Consider the following 19613-nt stretch of genomic DNA (forward strand, 5'->3'; position numbering starts at 1 on the left):
GTTGATACTTAATGTTCTGTAGTACTAGAATAAGATTGGCTGTTAAATTTGCATCGTATCCCCTAAATAATGTTGACACCTTAAAAATTAATTTTGACTTATCAAAAATTTCAATACCCTACTAATAAATAGTGCCAAAATGACGTCCCTACACTATCACTATGGTTAGACGACGATGTCAAAACAGACTCTTTCCTTACAAAATGACTTATATGAGTGTCTACCAGCTTTGGATACAAGTTGTCTGCGACTCTTTTCTTACAAAATGACTTATATGAGTGTCTACCAGCTGGGACATAAGTTGTCTGCAAGTTCTTCTGTTAGGCTGATCATGCTGATATCTGAAAAGCAATCTACCTCCCACTTTTTCTTGACTCTCACAAGTTGGAAACAAGGCAACAAGATAATGAGCTAACCCTTCAACTATAATATATTATAAGCAGAGCGTACATGATATAACTTTGAATCACAGTAATTTTGGATTACACTTTATACACAGAATACAGGATGTATGATCTATGATCTAACTGCAGTGATTACTCGGATAAACACAACCTATATGCCACGGTTTGGACAAGAATTTGCAAAGTGAGATGGATCACCACAAGTAAAGCATCTTCTTCCGGATACAGGTTCACCTGTTGCTGAAACAAAAGTCGTATCACTTCCACGACCCCCACCACGGCGCCCCCTACCTCGACCACCCCGTCTAGCAGTTGTAGCATTTGCGCCTCTTCCATTGGTATGCAAAGCATTCTGTACTCCACCGCCACCGTCAACCATATCTTCCCATCTGATTTCAGGTAATAGAAAAACATTAAAGTGTATGCATAGAGCTGGATAGCTGGCTTTGACAACTACATTGTACTTGAGCAAAAACCTACAGTGTGATCACTGTGATGTACCCAGTGGTATGCAACTTTGCATATATTCTTGTAAATATCCGGTTTGGACAAAACTTACAAGTCAACAACATTCTGAAATAAGAATTTACATGAAAATAGGGCTGCGTATGAGACTCCTACAAACCAAATCTTGGAGGGCAACTTGCTTAAGGCCTATGAGGTCATAAAAACAGGCAGCTGTTATTTACACAGAAGTACTAACACAGCCACACGCCCACACCATCTAAATAATGCTTGAAGGAAAAAAAGGGTCATGGTGGGGGTACTGGGCCAAGGGACAAGGCAGGTTTAGGAACTCACCATTCAAAAAACTGGGAAAAAATAAAATCTTAAGCACAAATTTGAGATTCGGTACATACACAAAGAATCTGCACTCCTGAGATTGACATGAATAAAACTTTCTGCCCCTATTATTTGCAGTATTTGCTGTTCGCAATACACAGGGTTCTCCACACGAACTACATGATAATGAGGAACTCTCTGTAACAGCAGAGTAAAGTCAGGAAACAGTTTATGTATATCCACATTAGCAAAAGTTGATCCTAAGAACATTCAAGACACTAAACTATATGAAAGCACAATTAGGAATAGACCCTTAAAACTTGAGAAAATAGACTTCTATCACTAAAATTTGACATTCATTAGTCATTGTTTTTGTTCATAATTTCCCTAATAACTTCTTGCTTAATTATTTTGCAATTACAGATTGGGCCTATTGACAAAGGAAATTATTATTTTGTTCTCATTAATTAGTTACGAGAATAGTACAGTGTACGAATTTATACTGTCAACAATGATGAAAACTGTCATCATTCCACATGAAAAATATAAAAGCATTAAAAATATAGAAGCAACAAAGATCAACTTCCAAATTCTTGACACCTGAAAAAAGCAATTTCAAATGCCCTGATGCATTGGTCCAGAAAGCTAATAAACTAGCCTCACAGTGAAGTTGTAAAAAGCTTGATGGTAAACAAAGCCAGAAAACTGTCATCACTCCGCAAATTTTTAACCACAAGATCCTTTTTATTGGACTAGCCATCCAGGAAGAAGAGAATGCTTTGTTTACCAAATATTATAAGACAAGCCGTGAGGATATCTAGTCATTAACTACAGACTCCATATAAGTTTGGCTGGCAATAGAAAAGCATGATCAGTACAGCCTTAAAAGCTTGAAGGGGAGTGGAATAGTAATACAATCACCATACCATCAGTGTGATTTGTTGCTCGAGACCTAGCACGTCCAGATGTTGAGACCTGGGAAGGGCAATCATTCGAACTATGACCTGTCTGTCCACAGTGGGAGCAGACACCACGCTGCACATTACTTGCCATATTTCTTGCAGAAGTGGTGGTTGGAGTTTGTCCTCGCACTGCAGCTAAATGGAAAGAAAATAGTCTGATAACCACAGATTATATGGGAAAGCAGGAAGCAAAAGTTTCTAGATAATTCCTCCCTATCCATCCAATCTTCTCAACCCCCCCCCCCCCCTGACACAAACAGTTCCAAAGATTATTTAAATACATTTATGTGTGTAATACATTCTTGCATGCAAGAGCACAAAACATAAGGAATTTCAAGGGGATGATGCAAGGATGTCCATTAACCTTTCAAAAAAAATTATTATCACAAGTTATTGTGTAATCTTCCGTTGAAATAGCTAAAAGTGACTAATGATCATCACCAACTCAAATACCCTAATAGAGGTTCCCACCCAAATCAGGATTGGGGTAGGAGAGGGAGGGGTCAGATGTATACAGCCTTATTTCTATAAGAAAAAGTTGTTTCCAATACTTGAAAATCTTTGGATACAACAAGTACAGCACAAACATTAAACTGTAGAGCATTGTATTGTAGAAGAACCTACAGGCATTCTTAATTCTAGGAAGAATAATCAACCTTAAATATAGCAATATTAAGAGAGACAACATACCAGATGTCCCAGAAAGATTGTGAGGACCAGTTCCACATATTTCTGTTAACTGTCTGAGTGTGTCATCACATCCACCAACACAGCCTGGGGGAATATTCTGAATTAGTATTCACAATGGTTCCCAATTTTTTTTTAAGGTCTAGTTTAAAGTTGATAATGATAAATAAATATACGACCTCCGTTTCAAATTATTTGCAACGATTTGACATAAAATGTGATAGATAATGTCTAATTGTTGCAAATAATTTGAAACATAGGTAGTATGCAACATATCAGTTAGTCCAGTTACAGTGTTTTTGGATTAGGAGAACTGAGGAAATTTATAAATTAACTATTTTGAAACATAGTTATTTTCAATTATGGAAGGCAAGGAATAGTAGAGATCCATATCCCTTCCCTTTTTATAAATCAAATCCTTTCAATAAGGAAAAGGCAATCCTTCCTTTCGCTCTTCTTTGTGCAATCTAAATAAGAGACTATTTCTCCTCCCCACAACATCATCCCTCTGCTCCAAAAAAAATGGTTTTTTCCAGTGTACACTCTTCTCCTGAAAGTAGTACAGGTTTGTATCTCCCTAAGCTTAATATGATGAAGGACCACCACCTAAAACAGAAAAAATAAATTGCAAAATATCTTGGCATAAAAAAAAAATCTTGGCATAAAAAGTACCTAAATGATCCACACTGTAATTTGGAGGAATTTCCAACTGCCGAAACTTGAACTGTATTAAGAACACTGGACCTGGATGCCAATAAGTGATTAGTGATACACTGTGTAAATGTGAAAACTAAAAAGGTAGCCCTCAATAAGGTGGAAAAAAAAATGGAGTACTAAGGATCTAAAGCCTATACAATCTCCCAATTGACCATACATGGCTACAGAAGTCAAAATTTATAACAACCTGGAGAGCACAAGTTGCATATATTAGAGGTCACAGTTGCTTCTGATATAGATCCAGGTAGCCAAACAACATTTCTACACTGCAAATTGCAGCAAAGTCCAATTAGTACTTGCCTGAAACAAAATCTCCATAATGGATGTGTAAAGCAACAATATAGCTACAGGAAAGAATCATGAAAGATCATGATAAAAGGTTCAAGTTTGAAGAGCAAGTACAGAACACAGAATATTGATTCCCTTCTGAAAAAAGATTTTGGTACTCATATAAATGATATTTGGCTATTTGGCACATCTCTTTTTACAGAAGCCTTATTATGTTTCACAGTAGGATTTGGCACTCCTATTCTGCCAAGAAGCCTTTTTATATTTCAAAATAGGATTTGGCACAAATATTGCAGCAATAATATAAACCAGGAATAGCATGGGATAGTTAAAATATCAAACAAAAAAAAAACGCACAGTGGACTAGTGGAGCATGCGGCAATCTTACGGAGTAAGAAATACAAGAGGCATCAATTAAATTTTGTGCCCAAAAGGGTTTTTTTTTATATATAAATTAAAGGTGATTTTTATATCCTAAACAGAAGTGTTAATCTTGAGACATCATATTATGAAAGTGTGAAAAATATAAAGGGACAGAGGGCATATACGGGAAGGGGAATTATGGCAGCTTATTGACAGACTCCAATGAGCTACAAGCCTAGATTAATGAAGTAGTGAGTGTGGATAATCAAAACCTCAAGCCTTCAAGACAAAGAAAACAAAGCCAATTCAAACCATACCATGAATCTAAGTCAAGAGGCAGCCATTTAAGTATGGTGCAGTCCAGGGGTCAAAATGTCCAACCTTACTGGTATCTTTAAGGCTCTTCCATGAATTGGTAAATTGCTAGAGCCGGAAAAAAAAGTACGGTCACAAGAATATTTGCAACAATGACAAAGATCCACTTAGTTAGACAATTCCCGTGCAACTAAAGAAAAGAACACTTGTACTATGATAGTATGATCAGTTGATTCAGTTCAGGATTCAAGTTCACTAATTTAAATAAGTAAATGGAAATATTCAAGATTTCAACCACCATACAAAACATAATTACCAGAGGAAAGGCCAAGCACGAAACCATGAATTTTCCATCCTGCATAAAAGAAATAAACAGTGAATAAACAAAATTGATATTTTATTCTGTAAAAGCTGCCATCTTCAAATCAGCAATCCTTAATCCTATTAGCAGCTGACAAAGCCTCTATAGTGAAAAAGCACTCCAAGTGACTTATAAGGAGCGCATATTAGATCATATCAGAATCACACACAATATCATCCCATAAGGACATTGATGGTTGTGGGTATATGTTAAACATCACAAGAGTGCAAAACTGGCTAAAAGCAAAAAAAAAAGTCAAATCAAGGCTTGCAAGGGCAATGTAATGCACTGCCTTCTGTTAAAAACATTTATATGGCATGCTCGATGCAACCATGAAAGGGTTCAGGGTAAGTGGCACAAACCAATGCCCGTCCTTTCACGGATTCATTCCATTTCCATACATGTGATAGAATAAATTTCACGCATTGTTTTTATTTCTTTAATTGTCAAATCCCACTCAAAGTGATTTAGTGAAACACTGCAAAACACAAGTAAAGTCGCCCTGAAAATAAAGGGGAAAAGTACAATCTGAACACAAACTATGCCTAAAAAAGCTATAATTCTTTGATTTCTCACCGGTTTGCGTTTCAGTGCCATATCAGCCTGTTGGCAAAGACCACAGCGGCGAACAACACCACCAATTGTCTGCTGCTCTTCTGCCCCAGATCTATTAGTTCTACAGGGAAGAAGAAAAAAAGAAATTAAAGCAAGGACTCCAACTTGAGGAATACTCCATTCATCAGACAATATAAGTGTAACCTGTCATAGACCAACCCACAATTTAATTAATATTGCATTGACAAATGAGTAGTAATTGTTAAGATATAGCACTAAACAAGAAACATAGTGCACTCGACAATAAACTGCAATATAGATGTTCCTTAACTCTACATAGTCAAAGTATAACCAACTTTTTCGTATGTAGGTTGTACCTGTCAAAAAATATTTCCATGGCTTCAAAGAGTTTAACTTTGTTCACCCTAGCCTGCAAATTCCCTCAAAAAAGCACCAAAATTCAAAATTTATATGTGAAAAAGTCACATTAACACACATCATAAATTGCAAAATGTTCAATGAAATGGTGCAAAGGCATACAGATGCTGTTTATTTGAGGGTCACAGACACTTACATCTAAGAAACAAGCTTTCATTTCTTGCAAACATGAAGCCAAAATTTCTGCTTTTCTCTTGGTTCCTAAGCTAACAGCCCTCATATCATCCTCCATCTTGGATCTGAGATAAGGTTTCCAGAGCTCATATCTGAATACGAAAACACAAGAAACATGGATGGACAATTTAACATCAGAAAAGAGAGTAGGAACTAGGAAACCATGGATTGAATGCATTTTGCCACCAAAATCTATTGAATTAGGTATCAAACTTTACAGCCTGTTAGTAGGAGATAATAAATGATGGTAATAGTGATGAATATATACGTTTTCTGAGATTAAAGTCACATGGAAAAGCCCATTATGGGACTCCACCCCCCAAACATGTAGTTTTCTTCATAAATGTTCATTACCACTCTATACCAACTCCAAAGTGGTGCTAGATGGTAACAGAAAAAAGTTGGGACAGACAAGTGTTTCCATAGAATCGAACACAAGAGCCTACAAGACCCAAATAAAATGATCACTATCACGACCATTTATAGCCTACCAAAAGGGAGGTAAGAAGAATAACTAGAACCAACCCTGAAACATGTAAGGGGGCACCATTTTAGGAGGAATAGCAAGGGATTTAATCATTTAACAATGTTCCAAGAACGAAACATTAGATGAATAATCCTACATCATCAGTGAATGTGTTAGACCCCAACTGCGCCACCATACTCATCATCAAGCATTGCTGCCAAGAAATCTGGCTGTCATCACTGGTCTCGCCCACAACCATAAAATCCTCTTTTTAGCATCTTTGGTAATACATTATATGGCAAAGTAAACTAGTTGTAACTTGCAAGGGGTGGGCTAGTAGCCAGTACAGAGGTGGAAGTGGGTGGAAATAAGATGGAGAAGAAGGTGGTCAAAGGTGGTTGCATGGTCCCATGGTAGTCAGTGAACAAGTTTTTAGAATTTCTTTTAATTTCCTAGACAAAGGAGTTCTAGACTTCTAGTAGGGGATGGGAGTGGAGATTTATAATTCTTCCCTTACAAAAGCAGTCCGAGTGGGTAAATACAGCAACAATAACAATAGGAACCAATATTTGATCTTCTTCCATTCAAGCGGGTAAATGATTTATACTTTTAATTTATTCAGTTTCAACAAGGTATAAACAAGGGAGTCCCTATGGACTAGGTATATAAATTAGATATTCTTGTAGATGGTGGGTGAAACTTGTGAGAGCAATTGACTTACCCCATGTCATCATATCCCATAACCAATGATTCGCCCTGAAATAAAAATAAAATTCGAAATAATTAAAAGCTGAAAATCAAATAACCTGAAAAAGTTAACAGAAAGCCTATTTTCCTAATAAAGTAATCTTTGTGTTGAAAATATTAGATGATTAAAATGCATATACTGAATTGTCAGCAAAAGTTGGAAGACACTTGTTTACCTATTTCTGAATAACCCAAAAATTCAATACTAGCTACAATATTCCACATAGATGAGGTTAGAAAGAGTAACATATACACAAATAAGGAAAAATAAACCAAACCAAGCTTGATTTAAACAGGCCAGCAAGTATAGAAAATGAAAATATAAAAGAAAGCTCAGGAAAGTTATATGCTAGAAATTGGCATGATAATGCAAATACGTAATCATCAAGCAAGGTATAAGATGAACTGCACTGGAAAGAAATAAAACCATTAATATGTTTTAATCTAGTAACACTAATCCCATCAGACAGTACAAATCTCGCACATATGAGCTTCTGGTATGAGCATGGAAACAAGATAGCAAACTCACGCTTTCACTTACAAAAACGAGGGTGCTGTAACCATTAGGATACATTTTGCATAGTAACTATGGAGCTTATGATAGTATACATAGCAACACCAATCACTCACATGTCGTTGTAAGTAGCTCTAGTATCTGTTCCAAACAAATACCCCAGCATAATCTTAATAACTGCTTTCCTAAGAGTTTGTTGTGGAAACCAGTTCCCAATTTGTTTCCCCCAAACCATCTGTATCATGACCAGGAAAATGATTCTACAAAAACTCCAAAGTATTATTAACATTAAATATAAATTATATATAAGATTTTAAATAAAAGCCACACAGCACTGATTTCCACTCTTAATTTAGGCATTCAAAAATAAGAAAATTAGTTTTGATAGCGATAAGAGTAGCTGGATTTTGCAAACAACTAGAGCAGAGGAGATTGAGAGAAAATAATATAGGTCAAGCAAGAAGCAACCAATCCAATAATTAAAAAATGTAAGGTAAAGATCACTCACAAGATTAGTAGGAGAAAAACGAGTATTTGCATCTTTCGTAGCATAGAAACGATCTAACAGCTTCTTGATGTGATCATGCATGGTTGCATCAGTACCAATTCCTGCCTATATGAAAGCCATGATGCATAATTACTGATTAAGAATAAATATACAGCACTTAACATTATTAATCAACAAATAGATTTAACGTATATAAGTTTAACTAAAAATCTCACACACTTTATCCATGCAGCTCAGCAAATCAGCTTCACTTAAGAGCGGCGGTGGTCTGGTCACTCCTGAGTCTAAAGTCAACGTAGTTGGAGTAAACTGCAAAAGAAAATCTCAAGTAATCATCTTCATGGTAACATAAAGGTGGAAACCATTTCTTAACACCATTGGTGGATAGACATATAAGATATAACAACTTCCAGTAGTCATTAAACTAAATGATTTTGTTCCTATCATGAAATGAACAGTTAGAAAGGATCGAATATGATCTCCTAAAGCGATTCTACTGCACCACAATAATTGTCACAACTAATTCTGATTCAGTTTGTACTGTTGCCCTTAATTATTCTTAGAGGTATAAATGTCTGATGCTCCAATCATTGTTATGGGAGCTTTGGGTTAGATATCATTACCACTAACATTGAATATATTATTTTTAGGCGCCTAATATTATAAACATAACAGTTTGAAATTTTTCTTATTGGAAATTTAAGCATTTTAATTTGGTTTTGAATTATTATTTCTTTTTCCTTCCATTTAATTAATTTCAGTGATAATTAGTGACCGGCAGATTTTGTGAGAAGAAAGGGCATAGGGAGTAATTACCATTCTGGGAAGATTGTAATGGGAAACTGATGACCTTTCTTCTCACGAAATCTTTTAGTCACCAGATTCCCGTAACAATTGGAGACAAGATTGGAGACAGAACTAACAAAGATCTTACGACGGAATGGGATTGTTGAATGCAACTCGTCACTAAGGGGTGAAGAGCTTGAGTAAAATTCCCTAGCCTTGCCTAATATCAAGATAGAAGATGAAGCCAAACCCATTACTAATGGACCCATGAGAGTACTAAGCATCTTAATTATTCCAATGACTGCTGACTCAAATCAGTTTACAAACATCCGTCAATCTAATTCTTATCACCTTTCACAAAAATATTATCATAAAAATACGATAAGAAAGGTCTTGAACCTTGAATTTCTTTCAAAAAGATAAACCGATAAGAATTCCCCTCATGCCTCCTCTCTTGAAATCACAACATATCTAGCTGCCTCTTGGCAAGAGCCTTAAGCATAAGCCATGGTGCTTGAAAATAAATATATGAATTAGATGACAATCCTCCTTGGGAATCAAAATGGCAAATACCTTTCAACCGCATGACAATATGAAACTACCAGATTTCATATTTATTTTCTTAAGAGTGCTCAAACAAACTTACTTAATGAAAATTAAAATCATTTAGCTTCAATATTGCTCCTACAGTCTTACAAGGTAGGGAAACCCTTTATAACATCACCCCTGAAAAACTGATCATGCAGTCTTTTTTGGGCTAATGTAACCAAGACTTTCAACATCATCCTAAGAACAGCTTTTCATAAAAGGCTCACTACTCTTTGAAAAGCTACTTTTCCTCCTCGGCTTCTATAGCCCAACAACACCAAAGTAAATACGTAGTAATTAACATAATGCCATATTTAGGATGAAAATTTTCTTCTTCCTGACAAACACTCCATACCATCGAGATACAAAGGAATAATTTAAAACTCATCAAATTATTATCCAAATCTCCATCCAAAGTCACCTACTTCAAGTGTATCTTAATTCTCATCAATATTTCATCTTTTTATTGATAATAAGCTGGAAAAATATCCCACCAATCTGTGGACAATACAGCAAATCCAATGATTAATCTATTAATCATTCGAAGTAACATCATTCAGCCATGTTAACAGTGTTCACGAAAGAACCTAAAAAACAGTTGATATAAATGCAGGAAGACTTTGAGACATATCTGGTGAAGATTGAAGAGCAAACCTGTTGTCCAAACATATAAGTTGGAATCATAGAACCTCCCCAACTTTCAAAACGGTAGACATCCAAATAATTTTTCTGCAAAGCAAGAAAGACAAGTTAGTAGTGAAAGAAATATAATTGTCAATATCATAATCAAGACACGTGTCTTCATACCACATTCCAGCTACCTACCAAAATTTACATGAAAAGAGTTGAAAAAATATTGCTTGTAGATACAAACATGCCTACATCACCAATCAAATCAGCAAGATTTAAGTATGCTCAATATAGCATTAGAGGCCCTTGCCAGGATATGAATTATTCGAAAATGGTATAGTAGGTCAGCATAAGTTGCCAAGCTCAACACGAAGAGTCAAGATACTTTCTCTAGCACCAAGCCACCAAACTAAGCTCTCTTTTACTATACTCCTGTTTCCGAAAGATCTACCCTTATACTGTAATCTCGGTTAAAAGTGTTCAAATTTTGACTACAAATTCTCACTAATATACAACAAAAAAAAAAAAAAAAAAAAAAAAAAAAAAAAACATAATCACATGGGGTGTCTTGCTTATATCTTCTTAATATGCAGTTTCCAAAAAGTAACTTTTAATTTTTTACAACACAAAATTAAAAATATTGACAATTAAACATGTGCATTGAAATTGTGAAAAAACAAATGTGTAAATCAAAAGAAAATAGAGGGAATATGTGTTACACAAATGTAATCTCTCTATGCATGTATGTCATAGCAGAACTTTGAACAACTCTCTCCGAATCTGAATAAGTAAATTACTAATTTTAAATGGTCGTATCTGAATAAGTGCATCACTTCCTTACACGGAACTATCTCTCTATATTTTATAATTTATCTTTCCTCCCACTAACCCCACTTGATATTCTGTACTATTTCTCTCTTCCCATGATCCCGACACATACTCACATTATCATTCTTAGAATAAAATAACCTCCCACTCAATTAATAGCAATATATATAATTGTCCATTTCATCCACTTACACATTAAAATACCCACTTTATTACAAATGTTTAAAACTTTGTGCACCGACAAGTGATGCACTTAAATAGACACTGGGGAGTAATATTTTTTTTATTATCAATGAGTAATTTTTTTTTTTTTTAAAAAAAAAATGATTTCTGAAAACTATATATTGAGACGCTTCCAACAAATACCCACAGCATTGGTCAAAGTGGATAATGTAAATAGTGCATCAATCCAAACTAAGGCAATTAAAATAATTGAGGGAGTAAAACACTAAAACATAACAACTTTACCAAGGTGCCCTGAACACTTTAAAGCCAAAGTTAAATATGATTTTTAAAAGGAGGAGGGGAAATATAAGCAAACGTGGCATAAGACTTTTAATTAATCATTGTCATCTCGTGAAGGTAAAAATTAATCTACCAATTACATCAATAAGAAAGAGGCAACAATGTTTATTTGAATGAACTTCGGGCTCTATAAACTACAAACAATTTGAGAAGGACTAACAAAACTAAGTTTCATAGGCAATTACAGCATCCGAACGTAACCTATTTCCTAGAATGGCGGGTTTATCTTCTTGCCAGTAACTAGAAGCGCAAGCTGGCTAAAGCTATTCCTTGTATCTAGGTCTAAATATTTTAAAGAAAATTGAACTACAAACTTACAGCAAGTATCACTCTTCCAGATGCAGAAAACATTTCACCAGCTATATCAATTTCTACCGTAGTCTCAGCGCTCACAGCTGGCTGTGAGACACAAGCCAGGAAATGGCGAACAACCAGCTCATATACATTCTGCAAACATGGGAGCGCCCAAAAATCAGAATATTAATTTAAATAAATAATAAAGCTTCAAAGCACCCTTAATATGAGATAAATAATTACACATTAACATTCACATTTTTGAGGATAGTGAAAAGCAAGTTTTAAAATCAGTGCATGCAATTTATAATGAGATTACTAATACAATTTCAAACAATAAGGTAATATAGGAGAACTAACATTGTGGTCCTGGCTCCATCCAGACTCCCCAGCAGAAAACTTTGTTGGATGAATTGGTGGATGAGCTTTGTCATCATGGCCACCACTTCCAGGATTTTTCCAAAGATCTGCCTCAGGGTCCAATAACCGTTGTGCATAGGTACCCCATACTGGATGTGCTTGTTGTTCTTGCACAATTGCCTAAATTATGAAGGTTTAAAATATCAAATCAATTCATAAACAAAATCAAAATTGCAGAAAGCAAAGCAAGATAAAGAAACAATAGGTTGGTGCATATGAAGATGTCATGTTTCTAGTGAGAAACAATTAAAAAAAAAAAAAAAGGGCAGCCTGGTGCACATTGGCATCCCCACTAGGCAAGGGTCCGGGGAAGGGTCCCGCCACAAGGGTGTATAGGGGGCAAGCCCTCCCTTGTCAATTTTGACAAGAGGCCGCTCCTAGGACTTGAACCCGTGACCTCAATGTCACGCAGCGACACCTTAATCGGTGTGCCAAGGCTCCCCTTTCTAGTGAGAAATGATGACTTAATTATAAGTAGAAAGATAGATCAGAGTTACCAACATGCAGATCAGTCCTAGCCGAGAAAGAGTCAGTCTCGGTTCGAGGATAGCTAATGAAACCAGATTGGTATAGCTCTTCTGCCACCTGAGAAGACAAGCAGAAATTTTTGAAAGTAAATGATGTGATTTTGTAGACAATAGAACCAGCATTCAGTCACTAATCTAGCATACATGTTTTACTTCACCGTTTCGATGGTCCATGATACAGTATAATACGTTGGTAAGACTAAAAAATTGGAAAGTTCTAAGATGACTTTGAACTTGCACATCCACACTTAAGACCAAAGCAGCCAAGAAAGCACTCATATATAGCAGAGTGGATATGTTAGTAAATCTTCAGGGACGAAACATTCAAAATGAATAAGAATATGGGGAAGTTTACATCTGAATAAAAAGATAATGGAATTTTTAGGCAGGCCAACAAAAAGTGTACAGCTTAAGCCTTAAGGAGCTCGTGAGCCAAGATTATTACCAGGGATCCTATTTCAAACCAGAAAACTTTGTCCAAAGAAAAAGAGACAAGCAAGTCATTCAGTTAAGTATTTGTGTGCACCTATATTTATAATTCTATGTAGTAGTATATTGGATGTAATGTGCAAATGCCTTCTTGACATAGTGGTCGTGATAAAGATTAATGGAAATATTAGCTAGTAGTAAAGTAAAATGTCATTTACAAATTACATCCAGTAAACTACTACATAGAATTAGCTAATAAAGATTAATGGAAATATTAGCTAGCAGTAAAGTCATTCAGTAGTGAAAGTTATAAAATAAAAGGTTAAAATTACTACAATTAGTAGTAGCCCATTACTCAACTATGCCATGAACAATAAAACAAATCTAGAAAAAATATTTGATTACTGAGTTAACAGACAATCCTTCGAAATTTTCCGGCCATTTCTGTAAATTATATTAAGTTTGCAGTAATTGCTACTCTAATTTCTTAAATTAGCAGGATTGAAATATTTTTTGACGATACATTTCTTCTAAGATCAATTATGATAAATAGTACTCCTGGCCATACATACCTTCATGGTGCGTTCGGAACTCAATCTGAAATATCGTGACGCGCGTTTTTCAAGTTCAATTGTACTTAATGGGTAAGGAGGATATTTTAGTTTTTCCTGCTGTCTAACCATTGTAACCTGGCATTAGCATTTTGTGAATAATCAGCTCTTGAAACTGTTGATTGCAACTTAATTCTAAACAGTTTGCTATGAAAGCCAATTAAAATCATTTTACTCACAGTAGCAGTTGGTTCCTCAACACACATCTCATAGATGATGACTGCACAGGTATAGTCAAACATATGGCCACGCCTGTAAAACAGTTCAAGATTTAATCTTTAATAGTTAAAAATTTTACACAGAATGACAGAACTAGAGAGATGCTGACAAATTTTACATCCAACTGAAATTTGCAATTCCTTCCTCTGAGTTGTGAGAACAATTGATAGTCCAAAACTCTTCCGGTTCATGTGCTTGTATTTCCCAATACCTTTCCACAACAAAGCCAAGTGTTGGAAACTACAAATGACAAGAGAGCTTCTATGTCAAAGAAAATGAGGACAGGGAGAGGAAGAGGGGGAGAAGAGGAGGTAGACAAAAGGACATGCATACATGCAAGATGACCAATGGAATAGGGATGAGTTAATACAGCAACAGGTGGCACTACCTGACATGGACCATAACTTAAAACAAGACTTCTGTCCTCAGTAGCAATATTGAAGTTGAAAGCATCTTTAAGAAGCATTGTCTGGAACCTAGTGAAAGAAGCACCAATACGTAGATCTATCTCCTGCAGAAGCAATGAAAATAATACCTGTAAAAGGATATAGAGAGAAGCTACAAGAAAACCAAAAAAAGGACCACTACGAGAATGACCCAAATGTATTACTTGGAGATTTCAACCAAACAGTAGTTATTAACTTATTATGGTCATATAAAACAAGAAGAGCTTTGAGTTTGAACTTCACATAAGTCTGGCTCCCCCGATTAAACAAGGGGGAGAAAAAGAAAGCCAGTCCAGAATCTGCAACTACGGCTCACAGGCATACATGTCATTAGACTGCTCACTATGTATGTCCGGATGTAAAGAAAAAACTTTATAATCTTCATTCCAATATCAGCATGTAGTTTTCTTTCTAACTCTTTCGTTATATGTTCAATTGATTTGCAACACAACAAGTCAACAACCAGTAAAAGGGTTACAAGCCCTTGCCCGAGCAGAAATATATAGGAAGGCCAGCAAACAGGTACAAGTCGTTCAACAACATGCTTCAATTCCACCCACTCACGTTTCCAACAACACAAAAAAAAAAAAAAAAAAATAAATAAATAAATAAAAACACGCACACACAAATGATAAGTGCCTGTTTGGCCGGGCTTCTCAAAGAGCTTCTGAGGAGTAGAAGGAGAAACTTGGCCAAACATTGTAATTTACAAAAGTAACTTTAGCTTCTTGAGAAGCCCACTGCAAAGAAAAGTATGTTGTTGTAGTAGAAGCTACTATTTGTTTCTTGGTTCAGTTTCTCAGGGAGGAGATTTAGGCCATTAAATGAATTTTTTTGCCGACCAATATGCCCTCATAAATGGTTAAAAAGAACCATATATCCTCACATAAAATCAAGTCCTCTGGTGTCTCTCTCCTCCCCCTCTCTCTCCTCCATCTTTTGTCTCCATAGATTTGTCCACAAGTGCATGCTCTATATCTGCTGCTAAAACGACCTCGAAGAATTACCATTCGCCGGTCTAATGGAGATTGTGGTGGCGAAATTGGTACACAAGTAGAGGATCGGAGGGTGGGGGGATTGATGAATCAGATAAAAGTTCAGATATCTTTAGGATGGGTTTCTAATTTATGGATTAAACTTTAACAAGTGACAGACTTAAGAACAACATTAGAGATTCATTAGTAATGGTGTTGTGGTGGTGGTGGTAATAATGGCATAGAGTAGCAGCACTAGCAGGGGAAAAGTAGATCAGAAATGTAAAAAAAAAAAAATGGATCTTCTATTTTTTTAAAAAAAAATGACATGATGAATACTCATTTTATTTATCAACTAAAATTAATCTTCATTTGTAATTAATCTTCATTTATTAGATAAACATTAATCGCTTTTTATCCAATAAACATTACTCTTCATTTGCTTGGACATATTATAACAGGCCAAACAATGTAAAATTGTTTTTATTTCTCAAAAGCACTTCTAAAATTTTGTGGCCAAACAAATATGTTTCCCACAAGTGTTTCTTTAGAAACAGTTTCTAGAAAACTACTTCTAGGAAACAGAAACTGTCGTACAGGACCTTGGCCAAACATACCCTTAAAGCATTTGAAAATCTGTATACATTGAATTTACAAAACATCGAAGTTTGAAAGAAATACACAAAGAAACAAACCTGCCTTGCATCTACAGCCTCAGCAAATGATTGATTTGGTCGAACAAGGTTCTGTACTGCTTCATGGATATCCCTAATAAATCCAAGATGACAATCCATTAGATTAAACCCCATGGTATAATAAATCCCTGTAAGGAACATATTATGTAGGTTCATACCTGTCAATCAAAGCAGAAAAGCGAGCCCTCCATGTATTCAAGTTGGGGTTAGCTTCTGCGCAAACCTCAATTACCTCAAACGCAATATTTTCTCCTTCCCTATCACAATCAAGCCACAGTATAAGCCACTGGCAGCCCCTTGCTTCCTGTTGCAGTGTTCTCTTGATATCCAACTTGTCCTAAATCATTAACAACAGTTACGATTATTAACCATTCGTCCTAGAATTACATAAGTTAAGAGAACTATGGAAGCATAACTTAGAGCAAAAGTTGAACAAGGCAGGATACCTCCATATATATCATACCAACTGTCTATAACTAAAACCAATTTAAATTCGTCTTCTCCTAATTCTCATAAGACCGAAACCTACATACTGAATCAAGTACTCCGTATTCCAAATAATTTGTCTAACTCGTATCCTATAAAAGCCCCACTATAGAACAGTTGCCACAGATACCTTTCAATTATAAGAACTCCCTATACCCAAAAACACTATGCTATATCTTTGTCACGAATAACTATAACCAATTCATCTTCTACTAATTCTCATAAGTCATAAGACCGAATCCTACTTACTAAATCAAGAATTCCAAACAATTTGTCTAACTCATATCCTATAAAAGCCCCACTATAGAGCAATTGCCACAGATACCTTCCCATTTTAATAACTCCACACACCAAAAACACAATGCTATAATTTTGTCATGAATAAGGGAGCCACAAAGGCCATAGCTTTAGACGAAATTCGGTTCCTCAATCCCAGGTACCAACCCCGACAATTTAACCAACTAAACTAATTAACATCCGCATTATATTGCACAATGGCACAATGCTATTCGAAACCAACTAAAACATTTACCAACTAAGCCAATTAACATCCACGATACTTTGCACAATGCTACTCAAAACCAACTAATTAATCAAATAACAATCACACTCAACCTGAATTCACTTAATCAAATTAAATTAAATTAGATGATTTCAGGGGCAAACCTGAGGAACAGTTTTATGAACGGGAGCTTGATAGAGGTCACTAGGATCACAAGAATGCCATTTTCGATACCGCTGATCAAACTCGAGCTCCATTAGATGACCGGTGACGGATGTGAAGAGCATATGAATAGGTTGACCTCGAATTGTATAATCGAATTCGAAGATTTTGTTGTACCTGGATCGTCCTTCTCTAACCCTAAGTTGATTTCTTGACAAAATTCCGGCGACGGCTTTTGCTACTGACGGCTTCTCCGCCACGTTTAAAGCCCTAATTTGGCGGTTTCCAGCCATCGGAGAGTCGCCGGCACCGAGGTTTAGGGTTTTGTTGAACAAAAAATTGAGATTATGAAATTGAGTTGAGTGTGTGTTATTTTTTTTGAAAGGAGTTGAGTGTATAGTTTAGAGGGGTTCCTTTGATTTTCCCGCCTTTTCATATTGTAATTTATAAATATAATTCTATTTATTGAGAGTGTAGTTTTGAAAATGCAATTGATATGTAATTACAGCGGTGAATCATCAACGAGCTTATTTGGTTAAAGTTTTTAGAGATAGTATTTAAAATATCATATTAGGCCTCGTTTTATTTGATGTAACATATTTTCAATGAAAAACACTATTGCAATTTAGTTTTCCTTTATTTGTTTGCATACAAGGAAATTTCAAGAAAAATAAAAAAAAATATATGATTGAGAATGTGAGGAAGGATGAGAGGGAAGTAAAAAATGAGGTAAGGAGGAGGGAGGAAAATGTGGTTTTCTTGTTTTGTAAAAGAAAAGGTTTTCCATCATTAGGCTATGTTTGTTTTAAAGGAAAACAATTGTCATGAAAATTCACTTTTTAATAGAAAGCTGATTTTAAAGAAAGTTTTTATTTGTTTGTTTTATTAGAGGAAAACTTAAAGAGAAAAGGAAAAATAAAGTAAAAGGAAAGAAAGGATGGGAGGAGAGTATAAGGAAAAGTAATGAGTGGAGAGGAAAATGTGATATACCTTCTTTTTCAAAGAAAAACGGTTTTTCTTTTTTAAAAGTGTAATTTTCCGCCTTTAGAAAAATTATTTTCTACTCGTATCTCTTATCAAAACAAACAAACAAAGGAAAGTGAAAAGATGGAGGAAAATCATTTTTCACGAAAAAGTTTTCCACCAAAACAAATGGTCTAAGATCTCCACAAACCAAACAACGGAAAATGAAAAATTAATTTTTCATGACAACATTTTACATCAAACCAAACAAAAGATTTTTCCATATTTTTTAGGATATTTTTTTAAAGGATGTTTACCCGGTTCACCGGAGCTTAGCTCCAACTACATTCGGATCCAACCCGAGACGCACATCTGACTTATGGTGGTGAGACTCCCAAGTCCCAACAAGGGTTTCCGCATACGGTGAGACTCGGACCCGATACCTCCTAAAGCGACATGAAATTGCTTACCACTTGAGCCAACTCTTGTTTACCATATTTTTAGGAAGTTACTTGTATCGATTTTCAAATAAAAAAAATAATAATAATACTAATGTCTTCTTTTCGTCAAAAAAAAAAATGTCTTCTTATTTACATAATTTATTGAGCGCTTATGAAATAGTGTAATATACCACTTGTAATATCATACAAGCAAAAGATTTGTAGAAGACAAAGTTTTGCATTGTTTGACAAAATCACATTAGGACCACAACCTATGCTTGATATAGTTTTGGGTGATAGCGTGATACCGAAGATTTGTGATCAAATCTCATTAACATCATTGTCCATGCAACTTTGTATGTGAAAAAAATTGAGTGCTTGTGAAATTGTGCAGGATACCATTAGTAAAACCATATAGCAAAAGATCGAGTGGAGCATTTGTAAACAAAGACCAATACGCATTCAATCTATCAAATTATGTTGCATCACTTTGCAAATTGAGGACTCGTAGACAATTTTTTTACATGAAAGAGTGAGAGTGATCCAAAAAAATGGACCAACGTGATAGCAGAGTTGTATAGAGAGTCTTAGGGATGTTTACGTGACATCTTTTCACAATTATATGTCATTCACTCACATTTTAAAAATATTAGATTTATAAATTGTATAAAACTCAAACCCGCGAACTTAAGTGTGTAATAGTAAAAATTAAGATGTATTCAATGAGCTATGCCATATCTTGTTTTTTTTTTTTTCTTACTGTTCATCTACGAAGGCATGAAAATTTTATTATAAGAATGCAATCA

The 19613-nt window shown here is 35.3% G+C and overlaps 1 protein-coding gene across 2 annotated transcripts; it reads right to left on the bottom strand.

The window, feature by feature from the left end:
* Positions 1-407: 407 nt before the first annotated feature.
* Positions 408-17854, bottom strand: LOC110701284 (DNA topoisomerase 3-alpha-like). Of its 2 annotated transcripts, none has more exons than XM_021878909.1 (24): positions 17407-17854; positions 16413-16591; positions 16255-16327; positions 14528-14650; positions 14258-14379; positions 14100-14172; positions 13882-13998; positions 12855-12938; positions 12294-12473; positions 11958-12086; positions 10311-10385; positions 8502-8591; positions 8283-8387; positions 7235-7269; positions 6010-6139; positions 5813-5865; positions 5457-5556; positions 4836-4874; positions 3741-3819; positions 3509-3580; positions 2840-2923; positions 2114-2278; positions 1265-1385; positions 408-793 (listed from the first exon to the last, which is right to left on the bottom strand). In XM_021878909.1, exons 1-24 carry the CDS (start codon positions 17695-17697, stop codon positions 556-558), a joined length of 2757 nt encoding a protein of 918 aa, XP_021734601.1. In that variant the 5' UTR covers positions 17698-17854; the 3' UTR covers positions 408-555. The 2 variants fall into 2 exon arrangements, with proteins under 2 accessions (XP_021734601.1, XP_021734600.1); XM_021878908.1 differs by having other exon boundaries at positions 2114-2284.
* Between the last annotated feature and the right edge of the window lie 1759 nt (positions 17855-19613).

The sequence above is a fragment of the Chenopodium quinoa genome, unplaced genomic scaffold (genome assembly GCF_001683475.1).
Source record: "Chenopodium quinoa cultivar QQ74 unplaced genomic scaffold, ASM168347v1, whole genome shotgun sequence".
Classification (NCBI taxonomy): domain Eukaryota; kingdom Viridiplantae; phylum Streptophyta; class Magnoliopsida; order Caryophyllales; family Amaranthaceae; genus Chenopodium; species Chenopodium quinoa.